Source organism: Ovis aries, chromosome 9 (assembly GCF_016772045.2).
Source record: "Ovis aries strain OAR_USU_Benz2616 breed Rambouillet chromosome 9, ARS-UI_Ramb_v3.0, whole genome shotgun sequence".
Taxonomy (NCBI): domain Eukaryota; kingdom Metazoa; phylum Chordata; class Mammalia; order Artiodactyla; family Bovidae; genus Ovis; species Ovis aries.
In genome coordinates, this window is record NC_056062.1 from 60,423,217 (window position 1) to 60,449,485 (window position 26,269).

General features: G+C 42.5%; 1 protein-coding gene and 1 long non-coding RNA gene across 2 annotated transcripts in view; both read right to left on the minus strand.

Moving 5' to 3' along the window:
* LOC132657223 (uncharacterized) overlaps window positions 1-15,034 on the minus strand; it is a 62,569-nt gene extending 47,535 nt beyond the window's left edge. The window contains exons 1-2 of the long non-coding RNA XR_009595073.1: window positions 14,882-15,034; window positions 5,525-5,647 (exon numbers count right to left, since the gene is read on the minus strand). This is a non-coding gene — a long non-coding RNA (uncharacterized LOC132657223). The remainder of the gene's footprint in view (window positions 1-5,524; window positions 5,648-14,881) is intronic.
* A 4,027-nt stretch (window positions 15,035-19,061) lies between these two features.
* AARD (alanine and arginine rich domain containing protein) lies at window positions 19,062-24,888 on the minus strand. Its single transcript, XM_004011989.5, has 2 exons — window positions 24,571-24,888; window positions 19,062-20,657 (listed from the first exon to the last, which is right to left on the minus strand). Exons 1-2 carry the CDS (start codon window positions 24,886-24,888, stop codon window positions 20,514-20,516), a joined length of 462 nt encoding a protein of 153 aa, XP_004012038.1. The 3' UTR covers window positions 19,062-20,513.
* Window positions 24,889-26,269: the final 1,381 nt, after the last annotated feature.

Below are 26,269 nucleotides of genomic sequence, written 5' to 3' on the forward strand. Positions count from 1 at the left end.
ATAGACCAATTACTACTAATTAAATTGAGTTGGTAAAAAAAAAAAAAAAAAAAAAAACTCCTGACAAACCAAAGTCCAGAATCCAATTGCTTCACAGGTAAATTCTACAAAACATATTAAAAAGAGTTAATATCTATGCTCCTCAAACTATTCCAGAAAATGGCAGAGGGAGGAACACTTCCAAACTCATTCTACAAGGCCAGCATCACCCTGATATTAAAACCAAAGACTCCACAAAAAAAGTGAAATTACAAGCCAATATCACTGATGAATATAGATGTAAAAATCCTCAACAAAATGTTAACAAACTTGAGTTCAACAATTCTTTGATACTTTCATAAAGTGGAGTTTATCCCAAGATGCAAAGATGGTTCAATAGCCAGAAGTTAATCAATGTGATGATAGACAGCTTTAACATATTGAAGAATAAAAATCATATGATCATCTCAATAGATACAGAAAAAGCTTTTGATGAAATGCAACATTCATGATTAAAAAAAAAAAAAACCTCTCAAAAAATGGTGTAGAGGGGAAATTGTTGTCATTGTATACTCGCTAAGTCTCATCTGAGTAGTTTGTGACCCCATTGACTGTAGCCCCCAAGCTCCTCTCTCCGTGGTATTTCCTAGGGAAGAATACTGGAGTGGGTTGCCATTTCCTTCTCCAGGGGACCTTCCCAACCCAGAGATCAAACCCGCGTTTCCAGCACTGGCAGGCAGTTCCTTCACTGCTGAGGCACCTGGGAGGCCCAAAGAGAGAAAATACATCAACATAGTAAAGACCACATACAATAAACTCACAGTTAACATCGTGCTCAACATAAAAGCTGAAAGCATTTTCTTAAGAACAAGGCAAGGATGTCCACTGTTGCCACATTATGTATTGAAAGTCCCAGCCACACCAGAAAAGAAAAAGAAATAAAAGGAATCCAAACTGTAGAAGAAGTAAAGCCCTCACAGTTTGCAGAGAATATGATATTATATATAGCAAACCCTTAAGACTGTCAAAAAACTGTTAGAACTAATATATAAATTCAGTACAGTTATGGTTACAATATTAATATACATATCTATTGTGTTTTTATACACTAACAACAAACTAAGAAACAGAAATTAAGAAAACAATTCCATTTAAAGTTCATGAAAAAGAATGAAATACATGGGAATAAATCTAGCCAAAGAGGTGGAAGACTTGTTCTCTGAAAACTGTAGGAATGAAAGAAATTGAAGATGACACAAACAGATGGAAAGTATCCCAGGCTCATGGGTTGGAAGAATTAGTATTTCACAACTAAAATAAATAATTGTAAAATATGTATGGAGACATTAAAGATTCTGAATAGCCAAAGCAATTTCAAGAAAGAAGAACAAAACTGGAAGTATCACACACCCTGATTTCAAACTACTGCAAGTCTACAGTAATCAAAACAGTATGATACAAGCAACAAAAACAGATATATAGATCAATGTAAGAGAGATAGCTCAGAAGTAAACCCAGGGTTCATGTTCAGTTAATCTATGACAAATGAGGCAAAAAATATACAATGGAGAAAAGACCAGTCTCTTCAATTAGTGATGCTGAGACTACTGGATGACTACATGTAAAAGAATCAGACTGGACTATTTTCTCACACCATACACAAAAATAAACTCAGAATGGATTAAAGACTTGAATGTAAGACCTGAAATTATATAACTCCTAGAAGAACGCATAGAGAGTACTCCCTTTGACATAGATCTTAATTATATATTTGGACCTGTCTCCTCAGGCAAGGGAGACAAAAGCAAAAATAAATAAAAGGGACTACATTAAAGTAAAAAGCTTTTGTACAGTGAAGGAAACTATCAACAAATGAAAGGTCAACCTACTGAAGGGGAGAAGATATTTGCTAAATACATAAGAGGATAATATCCAAAATATTTTTTAAAAACTCATACAACTCAATATTTTTAAAAACCTGATTAAAAAATGAGCAAAGGACCTGAATAGATCATATTCCATAGAAGACATAAAGATGGCAAACAGTCTCATGTAAAAATGCTCAACACTGCTAATCATCAGTTCAGTTCACTTCAGTTCAGTTCAGTCGCTCAGTCATGTCCAACTCTTTGCAACCCCATGAATTGCAGCACGCCAGGCCTCCCTGCCCATCACTAACTCCCGGAGTTCACTCAGACTCACGTCCATCGAGTCCGTGAGGCCATCCAGCCATCTCATCCCTGGTCGTCCCCTTCTCCTCCTGCCCACAATCCCTCCCAGCATCAGAGTCTTTTCCAGTGAGTCAACTCTTCCCATGAGGTGGCCAAAATATTGGAGTTTCAGCTTTAGCATCAGTCCTTGCAAAGAACACCCAGGACTGATCTCCTTCAGAATGGACTGGTTGAATCTCCTTGCAGTCCAAGGGACTCTCAAGAGTCTTCTCCAACACCACAGTTCAAAAGCATCAATTCTTCAGCACTCAGCTTTCTTCACAGTCCAACTTTCACATCCATACATGACCACTGGAAAAACCATAGCCTTGACTAGACAGACCTTAGTTGGCAAAGTAATGTCTCTGCTTTTGAATATGCTATCTAGGTTGGTCATAACTTTCCTTCCAAGGAGTAAGTGTCTTTTAATTTCATGGCTGCAATCACCATCTGCAGTGATTTTTGAGCCCCCCAAAATAAAGTCTGTCACTGTTTCCACTGTTTCCCCATCTATTTCCCAAGAAGTGATGGGACCAGATGCCATGATCTTAGTTTTCTGAATATTGAGCTTCAAGCCAACTTTTTTACTCTCCTCTTTCACTTTCATCAAGAGGCTTTTTAGGTCCTCTTCACTTTCTCCCATAAGGGTGGTGTCATCTGCATATCTGAGGTTATTGATATTTCTCCCGGCAATCTTGATTCCAGCTTGTTCTTCTTCCAGCCCAGCGTTTCTCTTGATGTACCCTGCATAGAAATTAAATAAGCAGGGTGACAATATACAGCCTTGACGTACTCCTTTTCCTATTTGGAACCAGTCTGTTGTTCCATGTCCACTTCTAACTGTTGCTTCCTAATCTGCATACAGATTTCTCAAGAGGCAGGTCAGGTGGTCTGGTATTCCCATCTCTTTCAGAATTTTCTACAGTTTCTTGTGATCCACACAGTCAAAGGCTTTGGCATAGTCAAGAAAGCAGAAATAGATGTTTTTCTGGAACTCTTTTGCTTTTTCCATGATCCAGCAGATGTTGGCAATTTGATCTCTGGTTCCTCTGCCTTGTCTAAAACCAGCTTGAACATCTGGAAGTTCATGGTTCACGTATTGCTGAAGCCTGGCTTGGAGAATTTTGAGCATTACTTTACTAGTATGTGAGATGAGTGCAATTGTGCAGTAGTATGAGAATTTTTGGCATTGCCTTTCTTTGGGATTGGAATGAAAACTGACCTTTTCCAGTCCTGTGGCCACTGCTGAGTTTTCCAAATTTGCTGGCATATTGAGTACAGCACTTTCACAGCATCCTCTTTCAGGATTTGAAATAGCTCAACTGGTATTCCATCACCTCCACTAGCTTTGTTCATAGCAATGCTTCCTCAAGCCCACTTGACTTCACATTCCAGGACGTCTGGCTCTAGGTGAGTGATCACACCATCGTGATTATCTGGGTCATGAAGATCTTTTTTGTAGAGTTCTTCTGTGTATTCTTGCCACTTCTTCTTAATATCTTCTGCTTCTGTTAGGTCCATACCACTTCTGTCCTTTATCGAGCCCATCTTTGCATGAAATGTTCCCTTGGTATCTCTAATTTTCTTGAAGACATCTCTAGTCTTTCCCATTCTCTTGTTTGCCTCTATTTCTTTGCATTGATCAGAGAAATGCAAATCAAAAGCGTAATAAGATACCACCTCACACCTATCAGAATGGCTACTATTAAAAAGACAACAAATAAAAAATGTTGGTAGGGGATGTGAGGAAAAGGAAACTCTCATTAACTGTTGATAAGATTGTAAATTAACACAGCCACTTTGGAAAACAGTGTAGAAATTCCTCAAAAAAATTTATATAGAGCTTATATATGATCCAGCAATTCCACTTCTGAGTATTTACCTAAATAAAACAAAAATACTAATTTGAGAAGTTATATGCACCCCTGTGTTCATAGCAGCATTGTTTATAATCACCAAGATATGGAAGCAACCTAAGTGTCCATCAATAGATGAAAGGATAAGGGAGACACAGTAGCCCACCAGGCTCCTCTGTCCATGGAGATTCTGCAAGCAAGAATACTGGAGTGAGTTTCCATGCCCATTGCAGTTCCGCCTGCAATGCGGAAGACCTGAGTTTGATCCCTGGGTTGGGAAGATCCCCTGGAGGAGTGCATGGCCACCTGCTCCAGTATTCTTGCCTGGAGAATCCCCATGGACAGAGGATCCTGACTGGCTCCAGCCATGAGGTTGCAAAGAGTCAGACACGTCTGAGCACAGACAGCACATATATATACTCACATATGTATGCGTATGTATATACATATATATTCCACACAGTGGAATATTACTCAACCATTAAAAAAGAATGAAATATTGCCATATGTGACAACCCAGATGGATCTAGAGGGTATTAAGCTAAAATGAAACAAATCAGAGAAAGATGATACCATATGATCTCACATACATGTGGAATCTAGAAAACATAACAAAAACAGAGCTCATAGAGAACAGAGGAGGAGGTTCAGGGGCAAAACAGGTGAAGGGGATTAAGAGGTACAGACCTTCATTTATAAAATAAATAAGTCACAGCAGTATAATATGCAGCATAAGGATTATTGTCAGTAATATTATAATAACTTTGTATGGGGATAGATGGTTACCAGACTTACCATGGTGAGCATTTAGAGTCGGACACGACTGAGTGACTGAACTGAACTGAAGTAGTACACCTGACATTAACATAATATTATACACCAGTGGTGGCACTAGTGGTAAAGAATCCGCCTGCCAGTGCAGGAGATGCAGGAGACACGGGTTCAACCCCTGGGTCAGGAAGATCCCCTGGAAGAGGAAATGACAACCCACTCCAGTATTCTTGCCTAGAGGAGTCCATCACTGTATAGTCCATGGGGCCCCAAAAGTAGGACACAGCTGAGCAACTTTCATTTTCACATGTGAATGTACCACCTTTCCCAACAAGGTGCTTGAGCAGGTTATGGAGAGATTTTATACAGCATCAGGCATTTTTAAATGATAAAGAAAAATTTATACAGGGCTCTTGATGTCTTGTTTTTGCTTTGGGGCCTGCTGTGTGAGCTTTTTGATCCACTATAGCCAGTCTTGGATTGATTCAAGCCTAGGATACAGGTTTTTCTCAGAAAGTCTGACATCCAGGAATCCAGATGCTGTGGGGAGTGGTCTGCATAAATACTTTTAAGTTGACGATCTTTCCTAAAGCACAAATGTGAGCCAAGTATATAATAGGAGCTCAGACAAATATGTAATTGCCTGCTGTTTTCAATAGCGTTTTCAAAACAGTCTGGAGCCATAAATAGTTCAAATTTGTTTTTTACCTGGTTATCTCTCAGAGACCATTATGAAAGTTGGCGGGAACAGTGCAAATGTCATTGGTTCATCCATGCTTGAGCTTCTCCTTTGGATTAAAGCAATCCTGGATTTCAGTTCATTAGAATGTCCTGAATAAAGATAGATTAATTAATGGATTTAACAACTGCAGTCAGCATGCCCATACTTTAAAAGAATTGCACTTTTTTGTGCCTCCAATAGCTCATTAGGAAAAACAGGTCAGATGGTGGCAAACTAATTCAACTCAATTTGTCTCCTTTCAGCTTCAGGTTGTCTAAGATTATAAAAGCTCACACCTATAGAGATTGAATTTCATATAAATTTATTGAACTATCAAACTTCTTGTACACTACACTGTAATGAATGCCTGAATACATAATACCTCTAATTTAAATACATAAAGGCTGCTTTCAGAAGGCCTTTAATAGTTTCACAAAAATTATTAATCCTCCAAGTGATCTTTTAAAGTCAAGAGAGAAAAAATTAACAAAGCGCATGATTGCCTTGAAAGAAATGCTTTCTCATTAACAGTAAACTCAGTAAAATGCTGTAGCTGCTGTGGCAAGTAGTTTGTGGTTCTATCAAAGCTAAGCATAAAATTACCTTGTGGCCCAGCAATTTCATTTCTCATTCTAAACTCATAAGAACTGGAAACAGGTGTTCATAGAAAACCTTACACACATGTTCGTAGCAGCACTATTCACAATAGCTAAAAAGTTGATCCAGACATCCATCAACTAATGAATGGATCAGTAAAATGTGGTATATCCATAAAATGGAATATCATCAACCACAAAAGAAATAAATATACCATTTGCTGATACATGATACAATATGGATGAACTTTGAAATTATTTTGCTAAGTGAAAGAAATCACACACAAGAAGTCACATATTTCATGAAATATGAAATATTCATATCATATGAAATATCATTCCTGTCATTTCATCAAATATTACATATCATAAGACATCTCCAGAATTGGCAAATCCATAGACTACAGAAAGCATTTTAAAGGTTGCCAGTGTCTAGAGGGAAAGGAAAATGGGGGTGTGACTATTTAATGGGTATTGCATTTCATTTTGAGCTGATGAAAAGGTTTTGGAACTAGATAGTTGTGATGGTTGTACAGTGTTGTCCATGTGCTAAAAATCACTAGTAGTAGGTTTTAGGTTAGGTTTTAGGTTTTAGGTGCATTTTAACCACAATTTTTTAAAAGAAATTATTATTTCTGTAAGTTTGATTCTCATGTTTCTGGAAGGGTATAACTACAGTCCTGCCTGAAATCTAAGAGGGAAACTTTAAATAGCCTCCTGGTTCCCTTCAGACCTGGTGTTTCAGGGAAATAAATGAAGCCCAATTTAAGTAATTTCCTCAGTTCCATGAAGTGAGCTTTCTCTGTTAGTCTAAAGACCTCCTAAATTTTTAAGCAAAGCCTTCCCTGACCTCCCCAACTCCCAATCCAATTTAGATGCCTTATATAACACCTATTATACAATACCTATATTAATACCATCATATTGCATCATACCTGTTTGCTGGCTTATCTCCCTTCTCCACCAGACTCTGAGTTCCTTGAGTCTCGCAGTTTTTTCTGTGGTCCTTGCACTCTACCTTGGCACGTGGGAGGGATTTCAGAAATTACTCTCTCCTGTGTATAAAGTGAAAACTGTATGCTGTTCCCAAATTATGAGCTGTTAATGCACTAAGTAATACTTCATAAAGCAGTGTGTCAGTTTCCATAAACTGAAATCAGACCTTTGCTGGACAGTGTCATAAATGAAGTGCCTTTAGACAGGGATATGGTTATATTTTTTACTACCTGGTGAATAAATGTATTAGAAGCAACATGAGATTTTTGCAACATGTACTACTGATCTTGCTTCAATTTTTAACTTTTAATTCTGTGAAAATGAATCAACTCTTGGATAAACTGAATAAACTCAAACTATTTCCAGGCTATTGATGCCCATAAAATGACTTTAATGTCATGGCTGAAGTGAGTATCAGTAAGAATAGTTTTGTGATGAATTGAGGAAAGTGAAAGTTACAATGGGGTAAAATCTATGTCAAGGTTTTGACATCAGTGTAGAATAAAAAGGGATAAAATGGAGGCAGGAAGAAGGAAGATTACTTAAAATAATTAAGATAACTATGTTTTAATATGCAGGTAGCATGGCTTTTATTTTTTTTTGTTGTTGTTCACTCACTAAGTCATATCTGACTCTTTGTTACCCCATGGACTGCAGCACACAAGGCTTCCCTGTCCTTCACTACCTCACCGAGTTTGCTCAAATTCATGTCCTTTGAGTAGATAATACTATCTAACCATCTCAGTCTCCGCCACCTGCTTCTCCTTATGCCATCAGTCTTGACCAGTGTCAGAGTCTTTTCCAGTGACTTGGCTCTTTGCATCAAGTGGCTGAAATATTGGAGTTTGAGCTTCAGCAACAGTGGTGGTGGTTTCGTTACTAAGTCGTGTCTGACTCTTGCGACCCCATGGAGTGTAGCCTGCCAGGCTCCTCTGTCCATGGGATTCTCCAGGCAAGAATATTGGAGCAGGTTGCTGTTTCCTTCTCCAGGTCAGCAACAGTAATTCCAATGAATATTCAGGGTTGATTTCCTTTAGGATTGACTGGTTTGATCTCCTTGCATTCCAAAGGACTCTCAAGAATCTTCTCCAGCACCGCAATTTGAAAGCATTGGTTCTGTGGCACTCAGTCTTCTTTATGGTCCAATTCTCACATCTGTACATGACTACTAGAAAAACCATAACTTTTACTGTATGGATCTTTGTCGGCAAAGTGGTGTCTCTGCTTTTTAATATGCTGTGTAGATTTGTCATAAGCTTTCCTTCCAAGAAGCATCGTTTAATTTTGTGGTTGCAGTCTCCATCCGCAGTGATCTGGGAGCCCAAGAAAATAAAATCTGTCACTGTTTCTACTTTTTCTCCATCTGTTGGCCACTAAGTGATGGGACCAGATGCCATGATCTTCGTTTTTTGTGTCTTGAGTGTTAAACCACCTTTTTCACTCTCTTCTTTTACTCTCATCAAGAGGCTCTTTTGTTCTTGACTTTCTGCCATGAGAATGGTGTCACCTGCATATCTGAGGCTGTTGATATTTCTCCCGGCAATCTTGATTCCAGCTTGTGATTCATCCAGGCCTGCATTTCACGTGATCTACTCTGCATAGAAGTTAAATAAGCAGGGTGACAATATACAGCCTTGACATACTCCTTTTCCTATTTGGAACCAGTCCATTGTTCCATGTAAGGTTCTAACAGTTGCTTCTTGACTCACGTACAGGTTTCTCAGGAGATAGGTAAAGTGGTCTGGTATTCCCATTTCTTTAAGAATTTTCCTTAGTTTGTTATGATCCATACAGTCAAAGGCTTTAACTTGTCAGTGAAACAAAAATAGATATTTTTCTGGAATTCCCTTGATTTCTCTGTGATCCAATGAATGTTGGCAATTTAACCTCTGGTTCCTCTGCCTCTTCTATACCTAGTTTGTACATCTGAAAGTTCTCAGTTCACATACTGCTGAAGCCTAGCTTGAAGGATCTTGAGCATAACCTTGCTACCACGTGAAATGAGTGCTCTTACGGTAGTTTGAGGCATTGCCCTCCTTTGGGATTAGAATGAAAACTGACTTTTACCAGTCCTGTGGAAATTGGCCTAAACAAATATATGTACACATACAGCTGACTCCTTGTACAGCAGAAACTAACACAACATTGCAAAGCAATTATACTCCAATTTTTTAAAATATTGGTTCTTGCTTTTAATTATAGCTCTATAAGGTTTAATGTTCCATGCTAAAGGCAAAAGTCATCATTCTGGAAAGCCTTCATTGAACCCAATTGTTTTCCAGTTGATGAATTAATACAATGAGCTAACTTACTGAGTTCCTAGGCATATATATATATATTATAAATAATTTGTCCTTGATGATTCACTAGAAATAGATTACAATGTTAGTTGTTGGAAAGTTTAAGCTCAATATTTAACCTATTGCTTAAAAATACTCAAAAATTAATATTTCAAGTACTGATCTTACTTGATGTCAATTACCTGGTGTCAATTATTCACCCAGTTTTATTTCTCTTTGTCCCACTTTTTCATTTGTATCTTTATTTCTGCCTTTACATCACATATATCTTTGTTCAGTTCAGTTCAGTTGTCACTCAGTCGTGTCCGACTCTTTGCGACCCCATGAATCGCAGCACTCCAGGCCTCCTTGTTCATCATCATCTCCCGGAGTTCACTTAGACTCACGTCCATGGAGTCTGTGATGCCATCCAGCCATCTCATCCTCTGTCGTTCCCTTCTCCTCCTGCCCCCAATCCCTCCCAGCATCAGAGTTTTTTCCAATGAGTCAACTCTTCTCATGGGGTGGCCAAAGTACTGGAGCTTCAGCTTCAGCATCATTCCTTCCAAAAAAATCCCAGGGCTGATCTCCTTCCAAACGGACTGGTTGGATCTCCTTGCATTCCAAGGGGCTCTCAAGAGTCTTCTCCAACACCACAGTTCAAAAGTATCAATTCTTTGGCGCTCAGCCTTCTTCACAGTCCAACTCTCACATCCATACATGACCACAGGAAAAACCATAGCCTTGACTAGATGGACCTTAGTCGGCAAAGTAATGTCTCTGCTTTTGAATATGCTATCTAGGTTGGTCATAACTTTCCTTCCAAGGAGTAAGCGTCTTTTAATTTCATGGCTGCAGTCACCATCTGCAGTGATTTTGGAGCCCCCAAAAATAAAGTCTGACACTGTTTCCCCATCTATTTCCCATGAAGTGATGGGACCAGATGCCATGATCTTCGTTTTCTGAATGTTGAGCTTTAGGCCAACTTTTTCGCTCCCCTCTTTCACTTTCATCAAGAGGCTTTGATAGAATATTATACATAAATAGAAGAGATTCAACTATATCTTGAATGAATGAGTGAATAAATAAATGGCTGTACTGAGCTTTTCTTTCTTCTTTCCATCCTTCCTTCATTTTGTGTTTCCTTTATTTTCTTTCCTAAGGATATTGAGGAAATGTTCAGTTCAGTTCAGTCACTCAGTCGTGTCCAACTCTTTGTGACCCCATGAATGGCAGCACGCCAGGCCTCCCTGCCCATCACAAACTCCCGGAGTTCACCCAGACTCATGTCCATTGCGTCAGTGATGCCATCCAGCCATCTCATCCTCTGTCGTCCCCTTCTCCTCCTGCCCCTAATCCCTCCCAGCATCAGGGTCTTTTCCAATGAGTTAACTCTTCACATGAGGTGGCCAAAGTACTGGAGTTTCAGCTTCAGCATCATCCCCTCCAAAGAAATCCAGGAAATCTTAAGGGTATTTATTATTTAAGATACAAGAGCCATAAAAAGTGGGAGCATAAATCAAATCACAAAGTATAGAAGCATTAATATCCTCCACATTCTTTAAGACAAAAAATCAAGAGAGACATTTTCCTAACATTGAACTCTCATTAAAGATGTGAAATCTGCATTTCCCTCAGTCCCTTGCTTCAATTTCTGTAAAATTCTTCTAGATTCTAACTATTTCAGTTTCTTAGCTAAGTAGACAGAAATTATGAGCACACATATATTATCCCAAAATACTTAGCCAATTATCTTAATGAACTTATAGAGTTGTTTTAAGAATAGCTGCTGCTGCTGCTGCTAAGTCGCTTCAGTCGTGTGCGACCCTGTAGACGGCAGCCCACCAGGCTCCCCCGTCCCTGGGATTCTCCAGGCAAGAACACTGGAGTGGGTCGCCATTTCCTTCTCCAATGCATGAAAGTGAAAAGTGAAAGTGAAGTCGCTCAGTCGTGTCTGACTCTTAGCGACCCCATGGACTGCAGCCTACCAGGCTCCTCCATCCATGGGATTTTCCAGGCAAGAGTACTGGAGTGGGGTGCCATTGCCTTCTCCAAAGAATAGCTGAGATGTGACTAAATCCAAACATGCAGTATTCCATACTATTGCGTTGTGTGTGGAAACCTGCCTATAGACTTCTACAAAAAGGTATATTCCCCTCCCACCCCATTTTAATATTGGGAAGAGTGAACGGATTAGAAATAAGAGAGCTAGAATTCTTCTCTGTTGCAATAAGAAAGCATAATGTCCAAAAACAAAAAAAGAAAGAGGCATTATTTTGAAAGTAAAAGAATTGACAGTGGTTTCCTCTGGGATGGTATCAGGCAGGGGTACCATTTAGGTATAGGGCACTGAAAGTTTTTGAGTAAGGCTTTTAGACTTTACTGTTTTTATATATTATGTGCATGTATTATTATAATAAAATTGAATTTTAAAATATTCTTTAATGGCTACCCTTGCTTTTAAGGATAAAGTCTGAAATCCAAAGGGAAGCTTGCAACGTTTGTCATCATAAAGCCACCTCTCCTTATGACTCAAGCCATACTCCTCACATCTTACCCTTTCCTTCTGAGCTCCAGTTATACTGAGCCTCTTCACCTCCTCCTAGTAGATGATGACTTTGCTCACCCCTTGGCTTTCCATGAGCAGTTGCTTTTGCCAAAGACTGTCTGTTCCTCCTCTTCTCTCCCCAGTCGCCTCTTCTGGCAGCCTTCCCCCTCCCGTCTCACCTAGGTTAAGTGTGTTTCCCGTTTACTCCCTCAGCACTCTAAATGCTCCCCCATTACAACACTGATCACATTACACTATAGTATCTTAATGAATTATCTGCCCCCTCATCCAAGGTATAGACCCATGAGAGCTAGAATGCCTCCTTTCATGTTCTTTCTCCTATGCTTAGCACCAGCAAGATGTTCATTTCAGTGTTGATGTTCAACACATGCCTAGAATAGTGCCTGGCACCCAATAGGCATAGCAGTAAAGTTAAATGAAAAAAGGAAGGGAAAGTGGAAGGAGGGAGTGAAAAAAAAAAAGAATATTTGGACTATTAGATTTATGCCTGTCTATCGAACTTAAAGCCAAATTATAAAGTGTGAAGAATTTAAAGTTTGTATTTTCCTTTTCTCTTCTTTAATTGTTCACTACAGATACTCTAAAGGTCAGTGTTTTCATACCACCACCTGAAATAATCCACGCCAAAGAATTGGTGTCAACATGGTTTCCAAGGGTGATTCCAAAAGCATCAGTTAGAGACAATATGCTTAACCCCAAGAATCTTAAAGATCATTTTGAGTTCAACATCTGACTTTATAAATGAGGAAATTAAAGCCCAGAGACATCAACAGTTCACCAGATATCACACAGCAGGTTCAACTCAGAGCTGACTCCCATAGCTGGATTTTCTGACTTCCAGAATGGTACTTCCTCCTGGAGGTAATACTGGCCATTTAGAGAGAGTGACATCTTGGGAAGCAGGATGAGGATGATGTTCCCAAAGTCAAACAAGCTTTCTTGCTGCCCCTCAAATTTCAACAGCCTCAAGCAGCATACCCCCAAAAGGTTATTGTGGGTTTAATGAACATTTGGCTATGACAACAAGTGGTAAATTATACACCATAAAGAACTCGGTAAGCTGTAGGGTTCAGGGTAGACAATAAACCATCAAGTCGTTGGTTGTGCTCTCAGTAACCCGACAATCTCACCTTGAAATCTTGAGGCATTTCTTTGCATGACAATTCCTAAAAATCCTTTAGAAGTTTAGAGAGACGAGCATCCTTAATACCAATTCAGAAGCAGTTTTTGTATAGACTTGATTTTGGCTGGTTTTTATTCTTTGGACAGTTTGCTAAACTTCCCTGAAATAAAATTTTAAAGCTGATGAACAGTTTACTGTATTTTGCTGCCAGTTCACTCTTCAAACACTTTAGAAAATTATTTCATTCCAAATTATTTCAATGGCTGAAAAGTAAAATGGCTTCTGCGACAGAATCAGATAGGTGGTAGGTTCCATAGGCATTTGGGTATCCTTCATGGAGTGTGTTAAAAGATAAACTGAGACATATTAAAACATTTTGAGTTTATTTGAGAAAAAATCAATTTGAAGCAGACAGCATCCGATCTTGCAGATAGGAGCTTGACAAAATGAAAGACTTTTATAGCCAATAGGGAGCAGAAACAAGGAAGTTCTATTAGGCCAAACAACAACAACAAAAAGTGGTTGGTTATTGCAGGGTCACTTTCTTTTAGGGGATGGCAGGGTTCTATCAGATAAATTACCTGATTAGTGCTGATCACATGATTACTGGTTGACTGGTTTAAACTTCCATTTCTCAGAGGTCCTAAACTGTAATTGAGTTAAGTCTCAGTTTGATGGCATGGGGCTTAGCATAAGTGACTCCATTTTGGACCTGTTGTCTTTCTCTTAACAAGAGTGAGCATGTGGAAATATTTTCATTAGAACCTTTACTGCGGAATTCCAGAGTCTCCACAGCATTAGGGAGAGAGGCTCTCTCAGACACATTTCACTCTGGTATGCTTTGATTGGTCTCCTGTTGCATGAGGTGGGTCCTCATTACAGGCTTCTAAGCAACTAGATGATGCTTCTGGAATCCTTTGCATGTAGCTTCTGACATGTAAGGTTGCAGTCAGATAATACATCATCCTGAGCCTTCATCCCAGAAGGCTGTTGGGATTCAAGTGTGTCAGTTAGTGGTCCTTCATTGTGTTCATGGAACTAAATACTTAAATAAAAGTGGTGAATAACTCAGTTTTATTGATCAGAGATTCTATTAGAGATTAAGACTAGCCACAGGCAGGCAGTCTCAGGGCTGGCTCGGGACCTCACTGGTGGCATCAGAAACATTGCTTCTCTTCATCTTGCTGTCTTCCCATCCTCAGAGTCCAGGTACCCCCCACCTTGGTCACAGGGTCGCTGCTGCAGGTGCAAGCTTTCCCCCCGCATGTGAGCGTGTTCCCCAGCAAGAAGGACATAAGGAGAAAGAGAGCTTACTCCTATTCCTCATTTTGCATGAAGAGAAAATGGTGCTCAGAAAGTGAAAGTCGCTCAGTCGTGTCTGACTCTTTGTGATCCCATGGACTATATAGTCTATGAAATTCTCCAGGCCAGAATGCTGGAGTGGGTAGCCTTTCCCTTCTCCAGGGGATCTTCCCAACCCAGGGATTGAACCGCATTGCAGGTCTCCCGCATTGCAGGCAGATTCTTACCAGCTGAGCCGCAAGGGAAGCCCGGTTCTCAGGAAAACCCCTGCAAATTTCCTTTATGTCTTATTGTACAAAGCTGGATTTCATAGCCATCTTAAGCTTTCCCCAGAAGATCTGGGGAAAGTGAAACTGTCCTTGTCAGTCTCTCTTGGAACCGGGTACTTCCAATAGACAAGAAGGATGAGCAGGGTGTTCGTTAGGTGGGCTGTGAAAATAAAAAACACTACTTGAGAGCATTCTAAACACTTCACATACCTTAATCCACGAGATCGCCACAAGTCCATCGGGTGGGTAGGTGTGACTATTATCACTTTACAGAGAAGAAGCAAACTGAACTTCAGCAGTAAGAACACACTGAGGCATTGAAGAAGCCAAGATTTCCACCTCTGTCACCGGACTCCAGAGACTGCACTCCGAGCTACATTGCACGGCTCTCAGCCTGCAGCATCCCCCTCAGCAGGCAATCTACCAGCCTGCTTCCAAAATCTAACACATAAAAGGTCTGAGCAATGTTTGTCTCCTTGTGAAGTGCAAATGTGACATTTTCCCCTGGCTGCAGTCACAGTGCAGGTGAGAAGAGCAGAGAGGCATCTGAGAGTGACAGGAATTGCGTCCCATTGTCATCAAGGCTGCCACAGCCAGGGTGTGATGGGGTCAAGGACCGGGAGAGTACAACTCACAGCCCAGGGCCAGTGATTAACAGCGAGCAACCCACCTCCCCCTCCCCCACCTCAACCACAGGTGTCAGGAAGTCTGGGTGAGTCAGAGGTAAGTGATGGAGGGTCCAGGTACAAGCAGGCAGCATTGGAATAGAGTCTCCAAGTTAGAAAAATGCTTTACAGACCACTCCACTCTTCCTCTCATTTTCCAGTAAATTGAAAGTCACTCAGTCTGTGTCCAACTCTTTGCAACTCCATGGACTGTAGCCCACCAGGCTCCTCTGTCCATGGAATTCTCCAGGCCAGAACACTGAAGTGGGTAGCCCTTCCCTTCTCCAGGGGATCTTCCCAACCCAGGGATCAAACCCTGGTCTCTTGCATTGCAAGCAGATTCTTTACCATCTGAGCCACCGGGAAACTCTCCAATGAGTAAAATGAGGCCCAAAGAGAGTGGAGTAGTGTGTTCAGATCACCCAGCTTGTTTACGTAGAATGTAAGGCACAGAATGAGGGCTTTTTTCCAGGTGAAACAGAAAGAACTTAAGAGCATGTCCTCAAGGAAGTCTTCTTTGTCTGACCCTTGCAGAAAATATGCCTAGCACCTCATACAGGCTTCCATTACAGCTGAGCCACAGGGAAACCCTTGGGAGGATCTCAAAAACCACACTACACCCAGCCCTGGACCAGAATCTTGACAGTTCCACTCACTTAGCCTCCTTGATACTCATCTCCTCCTCGATAAAATGGAAACAGCAATAGTTCCAACTTCACAGTGTTGCTGGGATGACCGAGTTTTAAACGCACATGGCACTGTGTGCCAGGCAGATTCAGGGGTTGGTAAGTAGCAGTTACTGGTGACTTCATATCTCTCTGGTGCCTCCTCTCGAGTTTGGTAAATCAATTTACCAGTCAGCAGAAGAGGTAATATCACAACAGAGAGCAGGCAGCAGAACGTTAGAGAGTCACAGTGAAGACATGATGGAGAAAGAGGCACAAGGAAGGTCTGAGTGCAGTATGATCATGTAGAACTGAAGATGTAAAAGAAAGAAACACAGGAAGTGAAAGAGCCTTCACCACTCACTCTGTCTCCCAAACCTGCTTCAAGGTTCTTTAACCTGAGCTCCTCAGGTTTTAAATAAGACAGATACTATTCTGACTTGGAGCTTCAGTGGCTCAGCGGTAAAGAACTTGCCTGCCAATGCAGGAGATGTGGGTTTGATCCCTGGGTCTGGAAGATACCGTGGAGAAGGAAATAGCATCCCACTGCAGTACTCTTAACCGGGAAATCCCCTGGACAGAGGAGCCTGGTGGGCTACAGTCCATGGAGTTGCAAAGAACAGGCATGACTTGGCCACTAAACGACAACAACCCATTTTGACTAGCTTCGTTTGACAGATCTAAAGAGATTAAAAGCAGTTACTTTAGGTTATAAAGCTGGCAAGTTACAGAGCCAGGGCTAAATATCAAGGCCAGATGACTCCAAAATCATGGTCTACGTGCATACCAATCATTGTGGGATTAAATAAGCTAATACTTACTATTCCATTCCTGGAACAACACTGGGCACAGAAGAGGGTGGCCCATGTCATTGCTGATTTAATTATCATTACATCCCAAGGGTCCCTCCTGCACTGGTCCCGGCACAGAAGGATGGTAGCAATGTGTTCTTTAAGGAAGAGGTAGAAATTTGTAAGGCTTAGCATTCATCAGAGCCAAGACCCAGAAGCACTGATGGTGCATGGCCCCCTGAGAAGCAGTACCTGGCTTGGGCTGCTAGGAGAGGTCCATGCCCATCACTGAGTTACAGCACCTGGTCCAGGTGAAACAAGAGGTTGCCAGATGCAGAGGTAAGCAGAGTGGCATAGGTTCAACCTGAAACCTACCCATATTTCTAATCTTCCCATAACCCTCGTTAATGACACAGCCAAAGAGGCAGGAGAGGTGGCGACAATGAATGAGAGGAAGCAGCTGGCACCGGAGGGCCCTGTGCCAGGCTCAGGGCTGGGAGGGACTCCAGCAGTGATAACAGTGGTGAATACACCAAACTGACGGTTGCCTGATGGCCCGGCACCCTGCCAGGGCAGGGACCAGGGGAGACGGCATTCTTGCAGTTACACTGGTGCAGGCTCAGCCATCCCAGGTTTACCCACATCAGACTCTGCCCAGGCTGGTGTTCCAGAAGCACCTGTTATAATAGCAGAAGCAGTCTGGCAAGCAACCAAAATGTGGATTCATCCAGGCCACCCGTAAAGGGATTTAATGCCTAACAACCTGTGCAAAGCTCCTAAGTGTCATAATTAATTTGGCACCTCTTCACTGGTAGGTCCTAACCAGGTACCATAGAGTGAAAGCCTGTTCCCACTAACATGGTTCCCCTTGTAATTAAAGCTGTGAGAAATCGGCATTTTGGAAAACCTTAACACCGTATCTTCCTCACTAAACTTTTTTCAGTTCTCGTCTTTGGCACTCTCTGTCCACCACTGGGGTGAATGTCTTCCGTACTTTGACTTACTCAGTTACTGCTTCCCTGTTGCACCATTTAGGTTATAATTATTTTCTCATTTCCCCCTCCAGCTGGCAGTAGTTTGGTCCCTTCCACCTCGTATTTCTTTAAAATGTCACACAGTTGCTCTCACTTATTTAAACACTCTGAAAAGTGAGGAAGTGTAGCCATTGGAAGTACATTCCCACATCCTGTAGAAAAGAGTCCCTGTTGTCTATGTGCAGCGAACAGAATCAGAATTCAGCAAACAAAAACAGCTGAGTGCAGTTGCAAAAATATATCTATATATGAACAATCTGGCTTCTGCTACTTAAAAAGATGAAGGATGTGGTATGAGAGCAGAATTCACTTCATAAGGGGAAACAAAGCAAAAACATTTAATAGCAATAGTGTCCCATGCATCGAGTTCTCACTGTATCTCTTTGTGTCAGCTAATATCACAAGCCACCTCCCCTAATGAGGGCTTCAAAAAATGAGACTTTGAAACAAAGAGTTTCTTTTCTCTTGTTTCTCCATCTGTCATTCCTAAAAGATATGGTGATCCCAAGTGTATCACTGAAAGATAGGACCAAAAACTGGTGACCAAGAACTTTACAATACATTGTGGACTTTTTATCTGACAATGTGAAAAACAATGCATCCATTTTCAGAAGATCTCTTTTTAAGTTTCTTTTGATTCCCAACAGAGCACATTTAGTGGAATCAAATCATTCACATGAATGCTAATGTCAGTTTCTCTGCATTCTGTGAGGAATTGCACTTATAAAGTGAAGCATCTTGAGTATCTGCTAAACACAAAATCTCAAGAATGTATAAATGTTAAGTTGTAAAATGTACTTTAGAATGACTGCTCCAATATCTGATTAGTCTCTTTTGAAGAACAGATCATGAGGCATTCCACTGCCTCTTCAGAATTTCTGTAACTTTGATGAAGAAACATATAAGAAATCTGTTTTACAAATACAGTTTAAGAAATCAGCCTGTATATTTGGAAGGCAGGAGCACATATGCAGAATATCTCAAGAAATCCAGGGACTAGGTCTCAGGATATTGCTGACAGCTCATTGACAATGTCCTGGAAGTTGAAACCTAGTGGTACCTCAGTTGCAGAGAGAGAAGAAATTAAGTACCAAAGAATTTAAAGAATTCATTAATAGTAACCCCAAAAATATAAGGACAAACTTTGTTCAGAAAATCCTCAAATCCTCACACACATAAAACTTGTATTTAAGAGAAAGACCACATCCATTCTGTTCTCCTTTGTCTTCCAGAACTAATTTTTATTGTTAATTAAATGTGCAAATGACCTGTTTTATAAATTCATTTTTACAGATGATTATTATGAATATGGCAACTGTTTTTTAAATTAGCTTTATTTTTTGCATCCAGAAGGCAGCACTTTTAAGGCAGAGGTAGCTATTCTAATTCAACATGAGCCCTTTAAGTCCTGAAAGCTTAATAGCCAAAGAATTGTGTTAGTTAGCAGTCTTTGGAGTACAAGTCGTAAAAGTCCAACTCAGTTGACTTGGCAAAAGGAGACTGTAATAGGAGGCTACGAGAGAATTTTCATGTATCCTAATGATAGCCAGGACTGGGGATTTAAACAGCTGGACCCCAAAGCCAAGGAAGAGCAGTTCTCACTCCCCTTTTGGGCGCTCAGGGGTGCGCTTTCAATCTTCTGCAAAGAGCTCACACCTTCTCACTTGGTAGCCGCCAGCAGCTTCCAAGCCCGTCTGTCCCACAGCTTCCACCATCACCTTCTAAGACTCATCTGCTCTTAGTTCTAGCTCAAAAGCTCCCGAGAACAATCTGACCAAACTGCCTTAATTTGCATGACTATATCCCAGGTGGTGAGTCACCCTTAATGGTAGACTCGACCTGAAGGGTATGGTTGGAATCCAGGCAGAAGTAATTCTTCAAAACATGGGGGTGGGGTAGGGTGTGGACGGAAGACTACTAAACAGCTGGCTGGGCAGACAAACGAATTATAATTGGGTAGAACAAAAACTAACAGCGACTCTGACGAAAGTTCAGAAAATTAAGAGAGCACAAGAGAAAATGCTGGAAACTGGCATAAGACATTCTCCCGTACGTTCTTCTTTCACACTTTATTTATTTTGGCTGTGCTGGGTCTTCATTCGGAGAAGGCAATGGCATCCCACTCCAGTACTCTTGCCTGGAAAATCCCATGGACGGAGGAGCCTGGAAGGCTCCAGTCCATTATTATGATGGCTTTCTCTACCGGAGGCGAGAGGCTATTAACAGCGAGTTGCGACAGTCGGGCTTCTTATTGCAGCGGCTTCTCTATTGCGGAGCACGGGCTCAGAGCGCGCGGGTTTCCGTAGTTGCACTGCGTGGCTCAGCAGTTGCAGCTCGGTGCTTAGTTGCCCCACAGCATGTGGAATCTTCTAGAACCAGGGATCAAACCAGCATAGGCAGGTAGATTCTTATCCCCTCATTGACAATGAGTCAATGGTCCAACAGGTAAGTCTCAGTACTTTCTTTTACTTCTATGTCCCAAAAAAACTACATAACTTTAAAACTTGTCAACACACCATTTTCTCTCTCCCCTCTCAATGGCACTGGCACATCCCCAAGGCCTAGAAGATTTTGGTCTAAAAATTGCCCCGAAAATCTTATGCTAAGCATCCATCACGTTACTGTTAGAATTGTTTTGGCATTGTCTGCATTATTCTTAGGGTTCAAACCTTCATCTGTGCATTTACTCATTCCAGATTCTGAGCATTATCGTCACAGCTTTGCGATTCTGATGCAGTTTCCATTTCGTCCTCCTTTTTCAGTTGTTGCATTTTCATGTTTAAATCCAGCAGAGTTCTGGCCAGCTGACGATTCTGGAAACGCATTTCCAGCTGAAAGTTAGAAAAAGAATAAGGGTTGTTATTAGCCTGAGATATGGATCAAATGAACCTGCTCTCTGCACACGAAAAATATAAGGATTTTGTAGGAAAGGAAAATAAGACATCAAGAAAGATGTATTTCTCATCTTATTCTCCAGTTCTGACTATTTGGCCTGACTTTAAAACTGACTTTCTATACGACAAGGTAAAATCCAGATATACAAATAGCTTTCAAAATTGCCTTGCAATGAAAACAAAAATAGCTGATGCACAGAGCTATCCATTTGAAAAATTCCTGTCCTTGGAAGGCTGTTTCCAAGCAATGGCATGTGATCTGCGAGGAAATCACTTATCTTTATGAGCTTTCTGAGCTTCAGGATGACTGCCCAGGGCCACCTGAGCTTTCAGGACCTGGGCCCATTTACTTGATTACTTGTCGTTTCAAGTTCTTAGGATTTTAAACAGCCTCCCTGTTGAGCAAAACATTTAATGACCCCTTAGAGGCACATGTACAGTTATGTGTACTTATAGAATCTAACAATTTTCACTCTACATTGAAATCTGTTGTAGAGAAAGGCTGATTTATAACCTCCCTCCAATAGGAGTTTGTGAAGGTCCTCATGTATTAAAAGAAAAAATTGATCTTTCAGGCAGTGTACCTAAGAGGCAGTCCAGCATAATCTTTGCATTATAGTTGAAAACTAGTAACCAACTCTGCATATTTCTTCAGTTAGGGTCTTGTTTAATGCAGTTCAGGAGAACCCTGTTCTCTCTGCTGAACACACACACACACACACACACACACACACACACACACACACACACACACACACACACACACACACACACACACACACACACACACACACACACACACACACACACACACACACACACACACACACACACACACACACACACCCCTACAGGTAGCTTCAGTTCTCCAGTGTGGCACAGAGGCCCTATAAATACACACACACACACACACACACACACACACACACACACACACACACACACACACACACACACACACACACACACACACACACACACACACACACACACACACCCCAGAAATCTTGCCTGTCTTGGAATAAACATGTCATACTGAGCCCCATCTTCTGCCCTCTCTGCCCCTTGCCACCCACTTCCCGTTGGGCCCAGCCAAATGCCAGCTCTGCTTAGAAGCCCTCCCTGTGTCACCCCATCTGTGCCTCCGCAGCACTCTGTACGAGTCCCTCTCCTAGCACACAGCCTACACTAAACTGGTGACTTCGAGCACAAAGTCTGTTCCTACCCTTAACCGCGGGTGCACTGTCTGTGCACACAGCATGTTGGGTTCTCTGTGTATTTGTTAAAAGACTGAGTGAAGGAACAAATAAATGAACTGATGATACCCATCCTGTACCTTCATGCCCAGAATCAGTTAAATTATTGATAATGGCTTACCACCTAAGTTTAAAAAAAAAATAGTATGTGTAACTCATAATTCTTTAGGAAATCTGAACACCAATGGTTCCTTAATTTTCTCTCCTCGTGGATCCTATTGAGAATCTAATGAAAACTATTAACTCACTCTGGGGAAAGATGTGCATTTTATGTGCACAGAAAGCTTGGCATACAATTTGAAGTATATAGAACCCCTGAAATTCACTCCCAGACTCCCAGAACTCAACACATCCCATTAAGAAGACCAATTCAAACAACAGTATAAATGACATCTCAAAAACAGCAACATGAAAATAAATGAAAACAAAAATAGCAACATGTCTGTAATTAACTGAACCTGTTCATCATTGTTCCTTACACAGATACCACCCTAACAAATGAGGTGTGGATAGACACATATGGATGTGTGTCAATTCCTACAGAAATCTGGCCAAGAGACCATTATCAGAAATGGCATGTTCTGGCTACTGGTGATAGTGCTAAGGATCCACACTCTTTTGCTGCCTCTTCATGACTGGTCACACACAGTGGTCGGCCAAGACCATGGTCTGTGTCTCGGGAACACAGCATCTGTGTTACGGTCTCTGCCTCTTTCCAGCAAAACCCTTGATCTTTCATGCCTATGTATCTGCCATTTGGCGGGGGGGGGGGGGGGGGGGCACAACCGAAAAACAGTAAAAGCCACTCTGAATAGTGTCTATATTCCAGGCACTTCATGTAACATTATCTTGTATAATACTTAGAGCCATTCTATGGGTTTATTATCTCCATTTTACAGACGAAACCTAAACTTACTAATTAGCATTCCTAAGGTAACAGAAACAATAAGAGCAGAGACAGTAAATATTAATGCTGGGCTGTGAACCCTCACCTGTTTGAAATTTTATTCTTTTTCTCCCCACCCTGGTAGATTACTTGCTTAAAACTCCTTCTGGTGGAGTGACTGACTAGTTAGAATGCTAAAGTTCAAGTGTCTCAGAGCTTCTTGAATATACTTTCTTCACCTGATTTAAATATGAGTCAACTGAGGTGTGAGGGGGTGACACCCCAGGTCAGCAGCAGAGGGGTGGCTCAGCCTGGACTCAGCCATCCAGTTGGCGTCCTGGCCCACAGCACGCCCCTCCAGGCCATCTCTTCTAATAAGGGGTTTCACCGACCCACTGCTCAGGTATTGGAAGAAAATCATATGTTTCTTTGATAGTGAAGTGAAGGGATGGTAGCCTACCAGGCTATGGGGCCATGGGATTTTCCAGGCAAGAATACTGGAGTGGGCTGCCATTTCCTTCTCCAGGGGATCTTCCCAACCCAGGGATCGAACCCGGGTCTCCTGCATTGCAGACAGACGCTTTACTATAGGGCTGGGTCAAAATTAATACGTTCTTTGTCAAATTCAAATTGTTAACACAGGTAGAATTAAATGAAAATTAAATGTACTACCTTCTTGCCCTTCTTAAACATAGAAACAAGGTAAACTGTTAAGTTTCAGACAATTAACTGATGGTTGAATCAGTTCTAAAGTAGGTAGTGCTTACTATTAGCATGCAATGCAAAAGAGGATAACTTTCCAAATCTCCACTATGCATATTCATGGTGATGGTGGTTTAGTCGCTAAGTTGTGAGCAACTCTTAGGATCCCATGGACTGTGCAGCCTACCAGGCTCCTCTGTCCATGATTTCCCAGGCAAGAATACTGGAGTGGGTTGCCATTCCCATCTCCAGAGGATTTTCCCGACCCAGGGATTGAACCGGGTCTCTTGCATTGCAGCTGTATTCCTTACCGCTGAACCAGCAGAATTCCCACGCATAATCATAGGTAGCACCATTTTAAAGCTTAAATTGCTCAAATTTTGCCTAACTCGAAAATGGTTTAAACTACAAAACAGTAACTAGTTACCTACAGTTCTCCTGCCTAATGTTAAAAAGCTACAATTTTACAAAATTCCTTATTACCATTTCCTGTTTTCTGAATTCTTACCAAGGAGAAAGGTGATAGTAAAACTTGCAAAATAAAAGAAACATTTGCTAACAGACTCGCTCCACCCATCCCCTGAGTTTATTTCACTGAAATTTCCGCCCCAGCCCCTTTCATGCTCAAACACACTGCAAGTGCCCGAGAGGGAACTTTCTATTTGATAGGAAAAAAAAAAAAAGAGAGAGAGAGAGAACAAGCTGAGGAGGAGTGGTTACGGGGGTCTTGGCTGTGTCACCGGTAGACTCAGCCCTCGCCGGAGACTGTCAGCCAGCACCTGGGCTCTGCAGAGCCGGTTCCCTCCCGAATGCTGCCTGGGAGGCAGTAGCATCAGTGCCGTCGGGAACCCAGCTCGCCCGCGCTGCACGGCCTCACCGTCTCCCTGGGAAAAGCTGCCCTCGGCCTCCCCAGTCCTCAGTGGGGCACGTGCGCGGCCTACAGCCGAGGGCCCTGGGCGAGGACCAAGGCGAGGTGGCCCCGAGAGCCCGCCGCGGGCACGCTCACCAGCTCGGCGCGCAGCCCGGCCAGGGCGCTCTCCACGCGCGCCCGGCTCTGCGCCTCCCGCGCCGCCGCCTCTTCCCGCAAACGCCTGGAGCTGCCGCGCAGCACCGCCCGCTGGAAGGCGCGCACCAGCCGCCGCTTGAGCTCTTCCAGCCGCGGACCGGCGGCCTGGGCCTCCTCCGGGCCGTCCACGCCCCTGCCGCCTTCGAGGAAGCCTCGAGAGGGACGCAGGGCGGAGGACCGGAGCCCGGCCGCGTGGAGGATGCTGTGGGGCCCCCGGGAGGGCCCTTCTCTGCGGCGGCCGGTGTCCTCTAGGCCCATCTCGGAGGTGCCGGCTCCCAGCTCCAGACCTGTATGGCTAAGGGTTTCTTCCCAAGTGTGAGAATTAGGGCGGGTGACGGCGGGGGCGGGGAAGCGCGTGGGACGAGGCTATCGCTTGCTACTCAGAGGCGCTCCACTCCTCCAGCCTCGCATCTGACCTTCCCCGCTTAGCAACAAACGAAGGAAGTAGTTCCCATGACCCCGAGAAGAGTTTTCAACTGGATCCCTTGTTCTCGCTCCTTGAGTATCATTCCAAGGAGAGAGTGAAGTCCATCCAGGTAGGTGGAAGTGAGGTCCGGATGGAACGTCTCAGACCCGGGTTGCTTGGATTGTTTAATATTTCAGAAGCCCTTAAAATATTTTTCTCTGGCTTTCTACTATACGGCCAGGCATTGTGACAGGTGTTGAGGATATAAAGTTTAATTAGACCCCTGAGCCATCCCAGGGAGAAGACAATGGCACCCCACTCCAGTACTCTTGCCTGGAAACTCCCATGGACGGAGGAGCCTGGTAGGCTGCAGTCTATGGGGTTGCACAGAGTCGGACACAACTGAAGCAACTTAGCAGCAGCAGCAGCAGTAGCCATCCCAGACATTGCTAAGACAGCCTAGTAGGAGAAGCTTGGCCCTATTGGCAAGTTAGAATAATCTTTCCACAATTCCAGGCTTGTGGGAATCCACAAGGCTTCCCTGGTGGCTTAGCTGGTAAAGAACCCACCTGCCAGTGCAGGAGATGCATCCCTTGGAGTAGGAAATGGCAACCCATTCCAGTATTCTTGCCTGGAAAATTCCAAGAACAGAAGACCCTAGCCGGCTGCAGGCCATGGGGTCACAAAGAGCCCGACACAGCTGAGTACGCACACACCTGTTTCCACAAGCCCAACAACGTAGAGTACTGGAGTGGGGTGCCATCACCTTCTCCTGCAGTCCATGGAGTCGCTAAGAGTCGGACTCGACTGAGCGACTTCATTTTCGCTTTTCACTTTCATGCACTGGAGAAGGAAATGGCAACCCACTCCAGTGTTCTTGCCTGGAGAATCCCAGGGACGGGGGAGCCTGGTGGGCTGCCGTCTATGGGGTCACAAAGAGTCCGACACAGCTGAGTAGGCACACACTTGTTTCCACAAGCCCAACAATGTAGAAGCCACTTAGTTTCTGAAACTCCATGTTCTTTTCTATTCTTGAGACCATTCTGCCACTTTCACATTATGAAGGGGTTAAAATGAAAAGTAAACCTGGCGTGATGCTGTCCATGGGGTCGAAAAGAGTCAGATACAATTGAGTGACTGAACAACGTGCAAAGTCCTTTACTCCAAAGTGTTATTTTCTAAATCCCAATTCAGTGTAATCATGTGCTGATATTACTTGTATATCCTTTATCA

Coding starts and splice junctions, on each gene's coding strand:
- AARD (XM_004011989.5), bottom strand. CDS start 24,888: ATGGGCCTAGAGGACACCGGCCGCCGCAGAGAAGGGCCCTCCCGGGGG. Junction 20,658..24,570: donor CCGGGCTGCGCGCCGAGCTG/GTGAGCGTGCCC, acceptor TCTAACTTTCAG/CTGGAAATGCGTTTCCAGAA.